At 47.7% G+C, this 19,200-nt stretch overlaps 1 protein-coding gene across 1 annotated transcript; it reads right to left on the bottom strand.

Moving 5' to 3' along the window:
* Positions 1-2,383: 2,383 nt before the first annotated feature.
* On the bottom strand, positions 2,384-3,444 carry Frat2 (FRAT regulator of Wnt signaling pathway 2). Its single transcript, XM_034490122.2, has one exon. The coding sequence runs from the start codon at positions 3,233-3,235 to the stop codon at positions 2,540-2,542; it is 696 nt and encodes a 231-aa protein (XP_034346013.1). The 5' UTR covers positions 3,236-3,444; the 3' UTR covers positions 2,384-2,539.
* Between the last annotated feature and the right edge of the window lie 15,756 nt (positions 3,445-19,200).

Raw genomic sequence — 19,200 nt, forward strand, 5'->3', positions numbered from 1 at the left:
TGGCTGTGCCAAAAAGTTACTTTATACAGGTATAAATACATAATCCTAGCATGGGGAAAGCTGAGGTAGGATTGTTACAAATTTGAGGCCAGCCTGAGTTACAGAGTGAGATTGTCTCAAACTCAAACAGAATCTCCCCAAAAAATTAGGTATGATAGCACAAACCTGTAATCCCAGCACTGAGGGAGGAGTGTAAAGACCGAACCACCCATGTTCAAGGCAAACCTGGGATGCAGACAGAGAGCCTATCTCAAAAGGGAAGAATATTTGGAAAGTGGTGGTACGGACCTTGAATCCCAGCATTCAGGAGGTGGAGTCAAGCAGATCTCCGAGTTCAAGGCCAGTCTAGTCTACAGACTGAGTTCTAGGACAGCCAGGGCTACACAGAAAAACCCTGTCTCAGAAGAAAAACAAGGTCAGACAGGAAGCAATGAGGAGCCCTGCCCAGGGAATATGAGGCTGAGAATGGACAGATCTGTCAAGAACTTCAATCTAATCCCCTTGACTATCCCAAACCATTCAACTACCAAAGAAATGGGTCCACCTTGGGTTTTGCCAGGTCTCATGGCCTTTAATCCTAACACCTGGCACTCAGAAGGCAGAGGCAGGGGGATAAGAACAGCCTGGTCTTCATAGCAAGCTTCAGGACAATCAGAACTACACAGATCCTGTTTCAAAACAATTTTTCTCTCTCTAGACTACAGCTGAAGGCTGGGCAATCCCAGACTTTGTGCACTCCCTTCTTACAAAACCTCTCCCTCCCTGCAGACTGCCTCCTTGTCCTCAAGCCCTAAAGCTTTCTTAGGATGTTGATCAATGGGAGCCCAAGGAGCAGCTTCCAAAAATCTCACAGGATTTTGGCCACCGAGCCAGACTATTCAAATTTGGTATCTAGGACCCAAGTAGTAGAAGGGGAGAATCTGCCACAACTGTCATCGGATTTTCATAGGCTTTCCTAATACATATGTATTAGGAAACACACTGAACAAAGAAATGGACAAATGTACAAATAGCTGGGTGAAGTGAGCACTGTTTTCATCCCTGTAATCCCAGCACACAGGAAGTAGAGATAGGGGGAAATTTCTGAGTTTGAGGCTAGCCTGATCTACACATAGCGAGCTCTAGGCCAGTAAGAACCTATCTCAAAATGTATGTGTGCACAATAAAATATAGTCAGATACTCAAACATACCACATCCAGGAGTTAAACATGGCTCTAGCTCCAGCCCCCTAGTTACAAGTAGACACCCTACATGGTCTTCTTTCCCCCTCCTACCTCCAATCAAAACAACAAAGACCATTTTCCAAAACAAAAAAAAAAAAAAAACAAATTTATTCAGCAGACATTTAAATTATGAATCCTATAAATCAGGACCACCACGATTTCAGACACTCCGTTGCGAAGTGGACATCAATAGCCACATCTGGAGGATGAACCAGCCATTGAATCTTAAAAAAAAAAAAAGGAAAAGGTTTAGCTACCTTAAAGTTTGGGGGTGGCACCTCAGGAAGGGTGCCCTCGGGTTTCACAAGGGGAAAAGCATTTTCTCCTCCCAGAGTCACATTTTAAAAAACAGTTTCACTCACCACCAAGAAATGGCAGGTGAGGAAGATGGAGGGGCCACCACCAACTCTGCAGAGGGCCAAAAGAGCAGGAAGTGTGCTCACTGCTTTCACCCCACACCACACACACATCACAAACACAATGGCCGCAGGGAGGTCAGGAGGTTACTTATGGCCATTTCTGAGAAAGCTGGTGCTAAGGCCAAGAGTAGCCTATCAGGAGGAGGAGTTCTGGAAAAGAAAAGCGCAGAAAACACAAAATAACTCCCTACACAGCACCGTTGGCCTGCGTGTCCTCGGGAGACTCCAAGCGGTGGCAAAGAGACACTCTGGTCTGTGCATGGATCCAGAAAAAGACACTGGGGTTAACGCTCCCAAGAATCCCACAACACCGGACTCAACCAACCTGACCTTGAGTCCAAGTTGGCAAGGTCAAGTCATTTGCATGTCCCCACTTAAGCTCAGCTCTTCCCACCTTTGAGAATTCACCAACTAGGTCCCATCGCCCACCTTCACAATCACAAACTAAGCAGAAGAAAGCGTCTCCAAGCCACTCATTTGCCAACTTTATGTTCTTCACCCTAGAACCTCTCCGCTCTGCAACTGTAGCACCATATGCAGAAAGCTTCTCTACCCGAAAATAACAAGATCATATATGTCTACTATTGGTTTTCAAGTATTGTTAGAAACCCTCCCGATTCCCGCCCATGCGAGCCACATCTATAAACAATCCAAGCACACGATGCCCTAGGGCTAAGTCAAGCCCAAGTGGATCAAGTAGCTGCCACAGTTCTCCCGGTAGATCGCAGGTCCTCGGCTGCCGGTGCTGCTTAGTCGAGTCCGTTTTCTGTAACAGCCTCTCGCAACCGGTAACTTTGAGGCTGTAACCAGAGGGATGGACGACAGCTTCAGCTCCGCACTGTCCCCGGCAAGACATTGTTGGATCCGCATGGCCGCGTCCTCTTTCTCCCCCCGGGTCAGAGCCAGGAGCCCGAGGGCTGCAGGGTGACTGAGTCCGGGCCGCTTCGGCCACCCCCGGACCCCGGCGCGCTCGCGGGGTTCGTGGTCGTAACCGCGGCGACCGCTCGCTGAAGCCTGCGCACTGCCTCCTTGATGAGGTTTCCCGAGAGTACGAGCTGCTGTAGGAGCCGGTGTGAGTCGTCGTCGGCCGCGCGCGCTCCGCCTGCGGTCCACCGCCGCTGCTGGATTCGCCGAGAAGCCACAGCGCCTGGAAGCCACCCTCGCCGCCCCGGCCCGGGAAGCGCGCTGGCGCCCGGGGCGATCTCCGCCACGCAGTAGGGCGCAGCCCGGCCCCGCACGCGCCCGCGCTCCCCCAGCACGCAGCGCACGGCCCCCGGGGGCGCAGGGTCCTCGGCCTCCGCTGACCCCGCCGGCCGCAGCAGCCGTCTCGCTGGGGTCCCGGCCTTGTCTGCCGGCAGCGCCGCCAGGACCCGCGGGGGCGCGGGCGGGGGGCCCGGGGCGCCACACGGCGAGGCCGGGCCGTCGTGCGCCGTGTCCAGCTGCAGCGTCTCGCCGATCTGGGCGATGAGCCGGTCCACGTCCGCCGAGCCGCCCAGAGTCACCGACTGCTGCAGCAGGAGGAAGCTGTCGTCGTCCTCCTCCCCCTCCGCCTCGTCGCCGGCTTCCTCCTCCTCCTCCCTCCGGCACGGCATGGCCCCCCGCCCGGGCCCCCGCGGCTGTGCGGGCGTCGCTGTGGGCTCGGTTGGCCGCGGGCTCGGTGGGCCGCGGCTGGGGCGGGAGCGAGGCGGAGGCCCGGGCCGGGCTGGGCGGGGGCCGAGCCTGGGACGCGGAAGCCGGGACCACCGGACAGTGGCACCGCGCGCCTTAGAGCCGCGGGAGCCGGAACGCTGCCGGCTCGGGTTGATTTGTAAACAATGGGTGACGTCGCGCGGCTCCTACCACCGCGCGCGGCCGTAGGGAGAGACGTTCTCTAGAAGGCTTAGGGGCGCGGGACAGCGGCACCCTGCGAGACCGCTGCCCCCGCTTTCGGCTCTGCGCTACTTTATATGCCTGCGAGCAACTCCCGCGCCGCGGCACCGCCTTCGCCGAACCCAGGTCCTAGGACCTGTGGGAAAAGAGGTACCCTCGGAGACTGCCAATTAGCTTCTCCCACTCGCAGACACACCCCCAGCACACCCAACTCCTCCTCCGTAGCGCGGGCTCCATCCCCACGTGTGGGCAACGCCTGCGCCGGCCCGGGGGAGGGGCGGCCCCGATGGTAGGGGCAGGGGGAGGAGAAGGAACCGACGGTGCTGGGGAGCGGACCCTGTGGTCTGGTCAGAGCTTGCCGGGCTTCCTCCCGTCCCTTCCATTCTCCGAGCTACGTCGTTGCAGGAGTTGACTTTTTTTTTTGTAGTTCAAAGGAAAATGTTCTCCTAACCATAAGATTCAAACGAGATTAACAGACTTTCCCCCTCCCCCCCCTTCAGCCTTTTCACTGTACATTATACAGCCACACACAAAAAACATTTCAGTTGCATTAAATTATAAACGCTTTTTCCGGTGATTGCACGCGCTTTGAAAACACTGTAAGGATTACGTAAGTTTCCATTAAGTGCTTGTAATTGTTTAAATTCCTTCAGCGGTTGCTGCTTCTCCTGTTTCTCCGTTGTAATAAGTGTGTGACTAATGCCTTTTCCCATAAAACTTTTCCAAATTTATGATTCATTTTTCAGAGTACATTTCTAAGAGTGGAGTTTTAGGTCAGAGGATCAGAGTGTTTTTGAGTTTGACCTTTTTATTTTTTGTAAATACGTGGAAAAACCTAGAACTGGATGAATGTACTCTTCTTATTAATATGTGATGTGTCATTCATTGAAACCACTAGATTTTAGTCATTATTGAAAATCTTATATATGTGTGTCACTTTACAGGTGAAATTGACATTTTTCAGTTTGTCCTTTTTATTTTTTGTTTTGTTTTGGTTATGGTTATGAATAACCGTGTGTGTGTGTGTGTGTGTGTGTGTGTGTGTATTTGGGGAGGGGGGAACAGCATTTCTCTGAGTGGCCCTGCTGTCCTGGAACTCACCGTGTATTCCTGGCTGGCCTCAAACTCAGGTCTACCTGCCTCTGCTTCCCACATACTGGGACTAAATAAAGGCATGGACCCACCAGCTTCCTTTGAGACTTCTAACAATGGTAGATCTAGTCTCCCTGCCTTGTTGCTGTTATTTGGAAGTTTTTGTTTGTTTCTCAAATCCTTTGGGGGTTTTGTTTTGTTTTTTGGTGTTTGGTTCAGGAAGATGAGATGAAATTAATTCCTTCCTCTCCCTTCCCTCTCAGCTTGCCAACTAGGGCTACCCTTCCTGGCTGAGACAGGAGTGTAGTCATTACACAGAGGCTGTGTCCTGAGTTCCCAGGTACTGGGTACTGGTGGTTATGAGGGATGGGTGGGGCTGGGAATATTCTAATCAGTTTAGTGGGAGCCAAAAGAGCCCCAAACCGGCTGTACAAAAGCCCAGATTCAAGCCTCACCCCTACTACAAGCAGGGTGTGGGACTCCTGGCCAATCAGTTTACCAGTGTTTTCACTTGTTAAATGGAAAAAAGAATAATCCCTGCCCCACCTCCTTTGGAGATTGTCTTCTGGATCAAATGGGAGCAGGCTTTGTCAGGCATTACACAAATGTACTGTGGGATTAGCCCCAGTGGTTTACTGACAGCCTCTGGGCACTCTTCCAGCAATTCCCTGGGGAGAGAGCTAATATCTTAATAATAAAGGTTATCCTCTGAGCCCACTAAGTAATGCAGACCCTGAAGGCAACATGTCCTATGTTCAGACTGGCCCTTAGAATTCTACCTGCTGTAGACTTTGCCTTGGGATGGGTTAGGGCCTTCCTGAAAGCACTCTCCCAAATTTCAAGGTGTGTCAAACTACAGCAGTTCATTCCCCAGGTTTGGGTGAGGGCACCTTCCCATCTGGCAGCTCCTGCCTCCAGCCTCCATCACCGAGTCTCTTAACATACTCTGCTGTTGAAGACCGGAAGCTGTTCTCCCTGGAGATAAAGTCTCATTTTCATTCTGATGGTACTTACTGGAGAATTTCAAGGAGGATGAAAATTACGAGAGGGCTTATGGATTTCAGCAGAGTTAAAACGGCAATTCCCCCCCCCCCCCCACACACACACTGTAAGACGACGACTGGCTGTAAATAGAGAAAAGCAGTTTTATGCTCCATTGACTTTAAACATTAATGGGTCTGGCAAAGCTATTGTTTCTAACCCAGCATCCCTGGAAGTTGTTTTGTCTTCCTGTCAGAGTAATTCCAACAGTGTTCTTACTACTGTAGGAAATGGAGCCTTGAGGTGGCATTAAAAAAAGGAAGAAGAAAGAAAGGGAGGGTAGGGAAGCCTTCACTTTGTAATGTTGCTTTTGTGTGGAGATTGCTATGTAAATATACTGGGATGCAGTTAGACTGTCCATTACAGAGATGAATGCCTTTCTGGAGCCCTGCTCCATTTTCTCGGGGGCACTTCTCTGGAGAGCTTGGAAAGAGAAGTGCTGTGCTGGGCTGGTGGGAGGTGGAGAGGAATACCCTGGGTTAGGAAGCAAAATACAAGATGTGAGAAAGACCCAGATGCAATTAAAAAGTAATGAGAAGGTTTCCAAAGGGGAAGCAATGAGAGCCGTGTGCCCGGCACCCTGGCTACCAGCCTAGAAAGAGAGTCATTGTAAGCATTCAGAAACATCCTGGGAGGAACACCTGACTCTGGGGCTTCAGCATTCATTCAGGCCACATAGAAGCCCTCCCCAATGAGTTTGGCTACCTCACGGGGGCTCAGTTTTACATACCTGCCCCCAGAGACACCAGCTAGGGCAATGGGGAATCCCACAGGGTGAGGTCACTTCGGGTCCTTTTGTGCCTCTGATGGCCAATCTGTAAGATAGGGGATGCTGTCTTCTGGAAGGCTGCGTAAAGTGCTAGAGTGGAGTTATACCCTAGGGAGCAGCAATACTTTTAGGGATGTTAATGTGCGAAAAGGCAGTGGTGCCGTGGCCGTCTGTAGATGAGTGGATAAACAAACTGTGATGTACATGGAAACGAAGGAAGCAGGAACTCTGTTCCTGGTTAGAGATTCGATCCAGAGCCTCCCCTTTTTAAACAAAAACTCATGCTACTGATGAGGTTAAAAGGAACTAGAAGGGCTTAGGGATAGCTCAGTGGGAAAAATGCTTGCCCGTGCAAGCATTTAGGACCAGAGTTCTCGGATCCCCTCCATCCACTTAAAAGTTAAGCATAGTCATGCACACCCTATGTGGGAAGGCAGACAGAAGTGGATCCCAAAGAGTTCTCTGGCCAATCAGTGTGTTCCGGGTTCACTGAGAGATCCTGTCTTAAAAAATAAGGTGAAAATGGATGAGGAACATACCCAGTATGTCCTCTGGCTTCCACACATGCATGCATGCATGGGTACATACCTGTACATACATATATATGTGTGTATACATACATAAAAGACACAGACAAATTATAAAGAATGATATACTGACACATGCTATAACATGAGTGTCAGTAAAAAGACAAAGGTCACACTGCATGGTTTAACTGCCTACCACAGAGAAACCTTGTCTCAAAAGAATAACCAACCAAACAAACAAACATTACATGATATATCTGGCATTTGGTTCCCATCTTTATTCTTATTTGGAGCCACAGTCTATCTGCTGACAGGAAATAATCTCATTGCCATTTTCCAACCCATGCAAGGCTGTTCTTCAGTGTTGAGGGCACACTGAAAGCGACACATAGAAACTGCCATCTAAAGGCCAGCTTGACAGGTCAGCGGGTAAGAGTGCTTGCAGACAGGCCTGACAACCTGCGTTCAATCCCCAGGGCCCAAATGACAGAAGGAGAGAAAGGACTCTGACATTCACATATGGGCTATTGTACGCTCACACATGGATAAGTGGGGCTACAAAGATGGCTGAGGATGAGAACATTGGCTGCTCTTCCCGAGGACCCTGGTTCAATCCCCAGCACCCACAGGGCAGCAAACAACTGTCTCACTCCAGTCCTAGGGAATCTGATGCCCTCTTCTGACCTCTGAGGGCATTGGGCACACACATGTGCACATACAGACAGGCTGAACATTCATACACATAAAACAAGATATAGAGCCGGGCGGTGGTGGCGCACACCTTTGATCCCAGCACTTGGGAGGCAGAGACAGGTGGATTTCTGAGTTCGAGGCCAGCCTGGTCTACAGAGTGAGTTCCAGGACAGCCAGGGCTACACAGAGAAACCCTGTCTCGAAAAACCAAAAAAAAAAAAAAAAAAAAAACCAAGATATAGAATGCAGAAAATAACAGCTGCTTTCAAGAAGGTAGAGAGAGCTGGAACCCTTACCCATCCTCAGAGGGCACATGAAATGATGCTTCTAGTTTCAGAAATGCTTTGGAAGTAGCAGTTTCTCTACTGCTATAAACTCCCCATGTGACCCAGTGAGTCCACTTTCAAGGTGCCACCCAAAGTGCCACCCAAAGGAATTGGAAACCTGTCCACACAGACAGGCACATGAATGTTCACAGCAGGTATTAATCAGAGGTTTGAAGCTGAAAACAATCCAAATATCCTTCAAACAGTGGGTAGATAAACAAACAAAAACGTGTGTGTGTGTGTGTGTGTGTGTGTGTGTGTACAATGGAGTATTATTTAGCAGTGTGAGAAAATAAATGGCCAGCCAGGTACGGTAATGCATGCCTGTAATCCTAGCATCCAGAAGGCTAAAATGGAAAGATTGGCTTAAGGCTAGCACAGGCTACATAGTGAGGCCTTGAGGCTAGCACAGGCTACACAGTGAGGCCTGTTTCAAAATGAAAACAAAGCAGGCACGAGGAAACCTTTCTGGGATGCTCACAATGTTCTTTAACTGCAAGCTGGTAGTGATTACACTAAAAGCTGCAGAATTACATCCGATGAGCGACTTTTATGGCATGTACATCATACATAATAAAACTTAACTCTTGTTAAAAGGGAATTCAGTGCTTCAATAAAGGAAGAGGCGAGAGATAGAGTGTCCACTTGTAAGCCGTCAGCTCTAAGCACTGTTGAGCATTTGAAACACAGCTCGTCTGAATCGAGATAACACATTAAATTTAAATGTAAACTAGGGGTGCTGGAGAGGTGGCTCAGCAGTTGAGAGCACTGGCTGTTCTTCCAGAAGTCCTGGGTTCAATTCCCAGCAACCACATGGTGGCTCACAATTGTCTGTAACTCCAGTTCCAGGGGGGCCCAACACCCTCACACAGACATAGATACAGGCAAAGCACCAATGTTCATAAAAATAAACAAGTTATATAAAATTGTAGCAGAATTTTTCTCTGATTAATTGGGTAATAAAGATGACAAGAAGCGCCAATCACTGGGCAAGGAGGAGGCTGGTCTTCCAGGTCCGAGAGATGAAGAGGGAGTGCAGGAGAAAGGAACTTCCTTTTTAACAGAGGGGGCAAAGGCAGGCAAAATGTAGGCCGGGGACTGTTAGATCTGGTGGTGGAATCCACCCCCAGGAGATTTCTAACAGAATAGTTGGTGAGTTTAGGACTCTGGATTCTGAGCCCAGAGGTTGTGCTATCTGTTGATTCTAAACTAAGATTGTCTGGTGTTTTCCATGTCACTGTGACTCAACTGAGCTCCAGGGGAAAGGTAATCTTGGCAGAGCGTGGGTTTGCCAGAGTGAGACCCCAGCTAGCTGCGGAAATTTGGGAGTGCTGATCAGTTTGGCAGCAGCTAGCCACAGGGATTGGCCATTCAACTGCAATTGAACCTCAGAAATTTGGGCAAGCCGCCACATGGAGGTAGCCATGGGAATGGAGAGACCACTGTGGTCAGAGAGTAGCCAGGGATAGGGTAGACTTTTTTTTTTTTTGAGACAGGGTTTTTCTGTATAGCCCTGGCTGTCCTGGAACTCACTCTGTAGACCAGGCTGGCTTTGAACTCAGAAATCCACGTGCCTCTGCCTCTCAAGTGCTGGGATTAAAGGCGTGCGCCACCACCGATGGCCAGGCCAACTTCAAACTCACTATGTAGCAAGAATGACCTTAGCTTTCTGATCCTCCTGGCTCCAACTGCAGAGTTGAGTTGTGGCCTGAGGATTGAGGCTTTTTATTAGGCAAGTACTCTATGAACTGCACCGCCCACATAGGCCCCTCCCCATTTAGTTAGTGGTTATTGAGACAGGACGTAGCTCAGGCTGTCCTGGAGCTCACTATGTAGACCAAGCTGGACCAAACACAGAGATCTGCTGGCCTCTGCCTTCAGAGTTTAAAGGCATTTTTACTTTAATAAACTGGGATTAAAAGCATGTACCATCACATCCAGCTGTGCTTCACTGTTTTTAACTAGACTCTAATGTGGATATTTAATAGTTTATTTATTTATTTATTTTTGGTTTTTCGAGACAGGGTTTCTCTGTGTAGCCCTGGCTGTCCTGGAACTAACTCTGTAGATCAGGTTGGCCTCGAACTCAGAAATCCGCCTGCCTCTGCCTCCCAAGTGCTGGGATCAAAGGCGTGCGCCACCACCGCCGGCTAATAGTTTATTTTTAACTTGGGAGCCAGAATGCTGCTGTTATCCTCCACAGAGAGTCTTTGTCTCTGTGGTACACAGGGTGACCCTTGGCCTGGTGAAGCCGCCACGTGTACTTTGAGTCTCAGATCTGATACTGCCTATATGGTATTGCTACTCAGGCCAAGGGTGTGTTTCTGTGGGGCTCATCTCCATGGGTCCTGTTTGCATCTTGGCATCCCTCAGATAGTACCTCACTAACCTGTTCTGTTTTTATTGTTTTTAGTGTTTCTAAGGCTGGAGAGATGGCTCAGCAGCTCGGTGTGTGTACTGCTCTCACAGAGGACCCAAGTTCGATTTCTTGTGCCCACATTGGGCAGCTCACAACTGCTCATAACTCCTGATTCCCAGAGAGATCTGATCCACTGGCCTCCATGGGCACCGGCACCATACTCCCCCCCTCCCCTCCCCTCCCCTTCCCTCTCCTCTTCTCTCTCTCTCTCTCTCTGTCTCTCTCTCTCTCTCTCTCTCTCTCTCACACACACACACACACACACACAACCTGCACCATACTCTCCCTCCCCTCTTCTCTCTCTCTCTCTGTCTCTCTCTCTCTCTCTCTCTCTCTCTCTCTCTCTCTCTCACACACACACACTGAGTTGGCTTAAAAATTAAGAGCCCTGGCTGCTCTTGCAGAGGAGTGAGATACCATTCCCAGCACCCACACGGTGTGGCTCACAACCCTCTGTAATTCTAGTTCCAGGGTATCTTATGTCCTCTTGTCCTCTTCTGACCTCTATGACCCAGGGCCTTGTGTCTCCTAGGCAACAGTTTTACTACTGAGCCACATGGTCAACATTAAGCTTTTGTTTAAGTTTTCCTTTTAGTCAGTTTAGCCTGAAGTGCTAAGTACACAGATTTCCCTAATTTTTTATACCCCATCTTTCTGACCTCTAGCAGGCTACTGACAACCTTCTCCTCTTAATGTAACCTTCACTTAGCCTCCAGGTGTTCTGGTTTGTGGCACTATTAGAAGGTGTGGCCCTGTTGGAGTAGGTGTGGCCTTGATGGAGTAGGTGTGTCATTGTGGGTGTGGCTTTAAGACCCTCATCCTAGCTGCCTGGAAGTCAGTCTTCCACTAGCAGCCTTCAGATGAAGATGTAGAACTCTCAGCTCCTCCTGCACCATGCCTGCCTGGATGCTGTCATGTGGTGCCTTGAACCTCTAAACCTGTAAGCCAGCCCCAATTAAATGTTGTCCTTTTTAAGAATTGCCTTGGTCATGGTGTCCGTTCACAGCAGTAAAACCCTAAGAGACCAAGGTACCATGCTCTCCTGGCTGAGTTTTCCCTCCTCACCCCTTTCTTTCTTTTTCTAAATAAAAGGTTTTTTTTTTTTTGTTTTTTTTTTTTTTCATTTTTTCCCCAAGACAGGGTTTCTCTGTAATAGCCCTGGTTGTTCTGGAACTCACTCTGTAGACCAGGCTGGCCTCCAACTCAGAAATCCACCTGCCTCTGCTTCCCAAGTGCTGGGATTAAAGGTATGCACCATCATCCCGTGTTATATTTATTACTATGTTTGTTTGGTTGGTTTGGTTTTTCAAGACAGGGTTTCTCTGTAGCCCTGGCAGCCCTGGAACTTACTCTATAGACCAGGCTAGCCTCAAACTCAGATTTACCTACCTCTGCCTCCTGAATGCTGGGATTAAAGGTATGTGCTACTATACCCAGCTTATATTTTATTATCATTATTATTATTGTTTTGTGTTTAGAGACAAGGTTACTATGTGTAACAGCCATGGCTATTCTGGAACTGGTTTTATAGACCAGGCTGGCCTCATATCTACTTGCTTCTGCTAGAATTAAAGATGTGGGTCACCATGTCCACCATTGTGTTCATAATTTTATATAATATTTTTATCATATAAAATATAAAAACTTTATAGTATGTGTGGGGAGGTGTCTGTCCTTGGAGACCAGAGATGTTGATTCCCCTATAACTAGAGTTACAGAAGGTTGTAAACTGCCCAATGTAGGTGCTGAGAACAAAATTAGAATTCTTTAAAAGAATGGTGCTCACCCTTAACCACTGAACCATCTCTTCAGGGCCTTGGGTTTTCTGCCTCAGTAGTTGTTCCTCTTCTAGTTCTCATTTTGGGGCACCCTAACCTCAAGCCTTAGAGGTGATGACTCTATCACTCACTTGTTGATATTCCAGTCTCTCTCTCTCCCTCCCTTGCCCCGATTTTGAGATTTTGATAGCTCCTCCCCTAGCCTTGAGTCTCCATACAGTTGCACCCAGAAGTTGCTGGTAGCAGTTCTCACAGGATTCCAGGATTCTCTCAACTTTAACTGGGAGCAGGTACACCATCAAATCTATTATCTTTTTTTTTTTTTTTTTTTTTTTTGATTTTTCAAGACAGGGTTTCTTTGTATAGCCTTGGCTGTCCTGGAACTCACTGGCACCTATCTTTAATCCCAGCACTTGAGAGGCAGAGGCAGGTGGATTTCTGAGTTTGAAGCCAGCCTGGTCTACAGAGTGAGTTCCAGGACAGCCAGGGCCACACAGAGAAACCCTGTCTCAACAAACCAAGAAAGATTATTGGCTTGGGAGGCAGAGGCAGGCGGATTTCTGAGTTCGAGGCCAGCCTGGTCTACAAAGTGAGTTCCAGGACAGCCAGGGCTATACAGAGAAACCCTGTCTCGAAAAAAAACAACAACAAAAAAAAAAAAAACAAAAAAAAAAAAACAAAAAAAGATTATTGGCTATTGCAAGGATGGTGGTCTGGAATAGGATAAGAAGATGGGACAATGATGGCCCTCACTGCCCCCCTCTTCATTGCTCCTTTGGTTGGGCAATCTTGACCTCCAGTCAGTTACTAGAAAAGGCCAAATTTCTGCTTCAAGGGGTCATATGCTATTCTTCAGTCTAGGTCATTTTTTTTCTCTCCAACTTTACCTGTAGCCACGTGACCCCAAAGGGGAAGAACTGTCTACTCCCCGACCACACCGACAGTGAGCCTGAGAGTAAAAGGCTTAGAGACAGGTCCACTGGTTAGCCACGGTCAGGCTTGGACACCTGGGAACACTAGACCCTCTCAGCCCTCAGGAGGCCCTCCCACTTCAGCCTCGAATTGAGTCAGTCCCCTCAAAGCATTCATGCCGTCCTCCACAGCAGTTTTCCAGTCATGTTTACTGTTTTGTTTGTATACATTATTTTATGCATATGGATGTTTTAGCTGCATAGATGTCTGTGCAGCATGTTGGTGCCTGATGCCCTAAGAGGCCAGAGGGCAGCTGGCATTATAGATGGCTGTAGGTTGCCGTGTGGGGCGCTGAGAATCAAGCACAAGTCCTCTGGAGAAGGAGCCACTATCGGGAAACACCTCCCTGCCCCATCTCTTTCTCTCTCTTTTCCTTAGATTTATTTTATATGTATGTGAGTCTTCACCTGTATTTCTGTCCGTATGTCTGTGCACCATGTGCATGCCAGGCCATAAGTAGGTGCAGGATACCAATGAATTAGAATTATGGATGGTTATGTGGGTACTGGGACTTGAACCCAGGTCCTCTGAAGAGCAACAAGTGCCCTAAACCACTGAGCCATCCCTCCAGCACCTTTCCTTGGTTTTTGTTTTATTTTGTTTTTTGATCTACCTCCATCTCAACTGCTTTTATTTATGTATGTATTTGGGTGTTTTGTTTGCATGTACGTCTGCACATCAGAAGAGAGCATCAGATCCCATGAGACAACAATTAGATAGTTGTGAGTTACCATGTGGGTGCTGGGAATTAAACTCTGGACCTCCAGTGCTCTTAACCACTGAGCCATCTCTTCAGCCCCCACCTCCTCAACTTTATGACAGCAGGGGTCCTGCCTGCATAGCTTACCACTATGCCCCACTGCCTCCAAACTTTTGTTGGAAGTGCTTCACTCTGAACAAGTGCAGAAGTATCTATGGAAGTAGGGAGATGAATGGAGAGGGGAAAAAATGTGAAAGAGAAGAAATAAAATGAAGACCGACCTGCAGGTCTGCCTCCCAGAAAGTAGAAGGGAAAGGAACACTCAGTCCTGCCCTGCCCTTCACCTCAGCCAAGGCAGCCCCACCTCCTCACCTAGACCAGTCCTGTAGTTGGTTCTTGTGCTAGAGCTGCATTTGGAGAGTAAAGAGCCCCCAGGTTAAGAACGGGGAAGACAGATACTGGTGTGGCAACCGAACATGGCATCTGCAAATTTACAGCCCAAGCTCTTGGTGCCACCACGTCCTCTGTCCTCTCCAGGGCTGAGTGTAGCAGGTTGTGGGGAGATCAATTGAACTTCCCGTAGGTCCTCAAACCATGAGTCCACCCAGACTTTGGTGGTGGGAGGTAGTATTTGAGAAGGATGGGGCTTAAGTAAACTGCCAGGTAGGAATCCGAAACCACAGTCAGAATGCAATCTACCATGGTAGGAGTCACAGACATGGAGGGTGGTGTGACTGCCCCAGGTAAAAGCTGTACCAGCCTGGGCTGCAACTGCTGCTGCTGGCCCCCATGTAGGAGTTTCAGATCCAGCCCCAGTGATCAGGTGTGCCCGGTTGTACATCCAGGGCTCTGTGTGAAGTGCTAAGAAAGGGAACACATGTGGCCCATGTGACAGTCCTCATCTTGGCAGGGAATTGTCTTCAGAATACCGCATGTCAGAGTCACCACTTGCTGATTATGGTGTATGCTTTGGGTGTGCCCCACCTCCCCATAAGGAGCAGTACTTGCAGTTGGAATGATTAAGAGGGCATGTTTAGATAAGAATTATTGTACTGTGATGCAATCAATAGACGCTCTGTATAAAATCTGCTCGGGATGATAACGATCCCTTGTCATTTTACAAGCTTACTTGTTCTGTGGCCTCAAGTCCAAGAGCTCTGTTGTAGTAGCAGTTCTGGTTAACATCCAGGCTTCAAAGGCTCACACAACCTGCTCAGGAGCTGTAGAGATGCAGAGGTCACCCCTGGATCCATTCACAAATCCGTCTGCCTGGTGCCTGGGCTGCCCATGCTTTTTTGGAATTGTGATTTTCAACAATAAGGTCTAGAGGGTACCTGAAGGTCTTTAGGGTGACATCACAAAAATAGAAAAACCAAGCTGCCCTTTGGACATTACCCTACAGGATGGAGGATCAGTTGTCCGCACCAGACCCTAGAAGCAGCTGACGTTCTCCTTTCCAAGAGCCAGAAGAGCTGGGTTTAGAAATTTGATCCAGGCATGCCATGTGTGAAGGAGCTGGGCCTAATTAAATCTCAGAAACACTTTGCTGTAGCAGGGAACAGACCCAGTCTGGTTCACACAGGAGAGAATGATCTTTCCTGCTCTCTGTGGGTATTGGGCCACAGCAGGCTGCTGGGGTGAGGGAATAGGCCACAATCCACAGGCATGTCCCACTACAAGGATACTACCAACCTGTCATTTATGGGGTCCCCTCTGTTTCTTAGTTGCTTTAACCACTAATTTTGACTTACTGCAAAAGGAGAGTATGTTCTGGCTAATCACTGTATCTTGGGATCATTACATTTCTCATGACAAATTAATAATTAATAATACATTTTTCTGGGTGTGGTGGCACACGCCTTTAATCCCAGCACTTGGGAAACAGAGGTAGGCAGATGTCTGTGAATTCAAGGCCTGCCTGGTCTACAGAATGAATTCCAGGACAGCCAGGGCTACAAAGGGAAACCCATTTTCAAAAACCAAAAAAGACAGAAAAGAAAGAAATTACACTTTTGACTCGACTCATTCCTGAGCCCAGATTTTCTCTTGAACTTGTTTAACTCTGATTTGAGATTTGCAAAGCTGACCACACAAACCCAGCTCTGGTATGAGACTATAACACCAACCTACAGTTCTAATTAGATTTTATTATTTGGGGGTGGGGACGGGGACGGGGACGACTGGTCCCATTAGGCATCTCACGCTTACTTCAAACTCACAGAAGTCTGCCTGCCTCTGTCTCCAGAGTGCCTGGTTAAAGGCGTGCACTGTCGTGCTCAGCCTGTAGGTCTTAGCGAGTGTTCTGTTGCTGTGAAGAGACGGCCGTGACAAAGGCAATCCTTGTAAAGAAAGCATCTAATTAGGGCTGGCTTATAGTTTCCGAGGTTTTGTCCATTATCATCATGCCTGCACAGCAGGCAGACATGGTGCTGGAGAAGTTGAGAGTTCTACATCCAGACCAATAGGCAGGAGAAGAGAGGCACTGGGTCTGGCTTGAGCTTTTGAAACCTCAAAGCCTACCCACCAATGACACACTTTCTCCAACAAAGCCACACCTCCTAGTTCTTCAAATAGTACCATTCCCTAAGCATTTAAATCTATGAACCTATGGGTCCATTCTTACTCAAACCATCACACTATATGTTCCTGACTTCGCTGGTGACTGACCCCAGCCTTGAAATCTGTTCTAGAAGGCTGAGCAGGCTCACTTGACAGAACTTGTTTAGCATGAACAAAACCCTGGGTTTGATACCCAACACCTCATAGAATGGCTATAATCCCCACAAGAGGATTAGAAATTTAAGGTCATCCTTGGATATACACCAAGTTCAAGGCCAGCCTGGGCTACATGAGACCCTTTGGAAAAGAAAAAACAAAACAACCCACTGCTGAGTATGGTGATTTTAATCCCAGCCCTGAGAGAAACAGAAGCAGGAAGACCCCTATGAGTTCAAGCCAGCCTGGGCTATTTATTCCAGGCCAGCCACCATTACATACTGAGGCTGTCTCAACAAAGCAGACGGGCTGGGTTTGGGGTAGAGGTTAAGAATGCTTGTTCTTGAAGAGGACCCGCTGAGCATTTCCATGGCAATCAATGGGATGGGGTGGGAGGAAGCAACCTTCTGCCTGCAGCCTCGGCCTTCAGTGACTTGCTGTCAGCTAACAGCTTCGTAAATGTTTCTAATGACAGTAGCTACATTAAGCATAATTTCAGGAAATGGCAAACCAGCTTACATTGTCCCAAATCAGGGTTATTTTCTAGAGTACAGTCATCTATCCAATCATAATAATGTATATCAAAAATAGAACAAAGAGCATTCATCATGTCATCTTCTAAATATTACGCACAATCTAGCATCAAGTGGTGGCTGTAAACAATGAGCAGCATACTTAAGCGCTCCAAAAGCCTTCATAAATAAACTGAGCTTCGTCCACTGGGCAGATGTTCTAAACTGGGCCACTGAAATACTTCTGAAGTAGTTACTCAGGTAGGGTGAAAACTTTGTTATAAGTCAAGTGCAAATATATAATAATTGCTTATATTTAAAAATGGTTTCTTTGGATTTGGAGAGATGGCTCAGAGGTTAAGAGCACTTGTTGCTCTTACAGAGGACACAGGTTCAGTTCCCAGCACCCACAGTGACTCACAACCATCTGTAACTTTACTTCCAGGGGATTCTAAACCTTCTTCTGACCTCCACAGGCACAGGTCACCTACATTGTGCACATACACATATGCAAAACACTCATACACATAAATCTTAAAAAAAAAAAAAAAGCCAAATAATTTAAAGAGGAACAAAACAAAAACTTGTTTTAGCTGGAAATAGTGCTTTGACTGCAGACCCAGGATTCAAGTGCCAGAGGCAGGAGGACTGTGAGTTTGAGGCTGGTTTAGACTTACATAAGGAGACTGTCTTCAAAATAATAAAGCAGCCACAAGTGGTTCTGCATACCTGCAATCCCAGCATTTAGGAGACAGAGGCAGGCGGGTTGCCTTGAATTCAGGGACATCCTGCCAGGATTACAGTGAGGACTTGTCTCAAACAAACAAACAAACAACAAAACCAAGTATGAGGGATGGGGATACAGCTGCCTAGTAAAGCTCTAGCCTACCATGCATTGTCCGGCTTTGCTCCAAGCACTACCAAGTACTATATTCTGTCAAAAGAAAAGCAGGCTGAGTGCACTAAAGAACAAAGTGGGCCTCAGTTCCTTCTGAAGGGTTACATACTTCAAACCTCTGCTTTTACTTTTCTGTTGTTTCCCAAATGTTCTGTGAATCTTTCCTTCATAATGAAATACAAAATATATTTAAATTTGGATTATACTCTTTGAAAGAACGCAACCAAAAAAAAAAAAAAAAAAAAAAACAGTGGGGGAAAAGACTCAAGACTGAAGACAGAGGCTATTAGAATACCATCAACATTTTCTCACGTTGCAAACCAAACTAACCTTTCCACGGTGGATCAGACTGTAAAGCAGACTACTCTGCTGGCAGTGAACTACCAAGACAGTCACCACCAAGCCTTTGCCACAATCATGAGGAAAACAAGGACTACCTATCCCGATTCTTTTTTTTTTTTTGGTTTTTTTTTTTTTTTTTTTTTTTTTGAGACAGGGTTTCTCTGTGTAGTCCTGGCTATCCTGGAACTCACTCTGTAGACCAGGCTGGCCTCGAACTCAGAAATCTGCCTGCCTCTGCCTCCCGAGTGCTGGGATTAAACATGCGTCACCACCGCCCGGCCGCCTATCCCGATTCTTGACTACATTACTTTGTAAGGCCCAATGCTCAAGCACACTCCGTGGAAGAGATGCCTTTGGGTAGGATGTAGTACGGTGGGGGAGGGTAGAGATTTTCCTTCAGTTTATGAAAATGAACGGAGGATGGATTCAGCAGAGAAAGCCTAGAAACAACTCAGATTCCACCATCAACAGAAACCAAAGGCGCTAAGCTGTAAATGCAGATCTTGGATGAAGCTTACAGGTTTTCTGGAATGACTCCTGGGTGTGGAATGCTGCTGTGGTCTTATACTACATGTCCCCTGTGGACAGAAAAACAGTACCACCTTCCATAACATCTTTCAAGCACCTGAGTTCCTAGGGCAGAAGACCAATACATGCCCCTGCACCAAAGCCCAAACCGCAAAGCCTACCTCTCAAAACAGAGTTCAACAACTCAAATCAACCTTCCCGGGTCAACCCTCCTTGAAAGGAAACAGAGCTCCTTGGGAGATGCTATAAGCAGGCCAGCCAGCTTCAGGCTTCTTTTTAAAGAATCAATTCTGGGTGATTGGCTCAGACCCATCATCCTCTTTGACAGGAGGCTTCCTAATACATATGGTTCCATTTCCTAGAGAGGAGGAGCCAG

The sequence above is a fragment of the Arvicanthis niloticus genome, chromosome 1 (genome assembly GCF_011762505.2).
Source record: "Arvicanthis niloticus isolate mArvNil1 chromosome 1, mArvNil1.pat.X, whole genome shotgun sequence".
Lineage (NCBI taxonomy): Eukaryota > Metazoa > Chordata > Mammalia > Rodentia > Muridae > Arvicanthis > Arvicanthis niloticus.

Excerpts from the sequence above, each read along its gene's own strand:
- Frat2 (XM_034490122.2), bottom strand. The coding sequence starts at position 3,235 with ATGCCGTGCCGGAGGGAGGAGGAGGAGGAAGCCGGCGACGAGGCGGAG.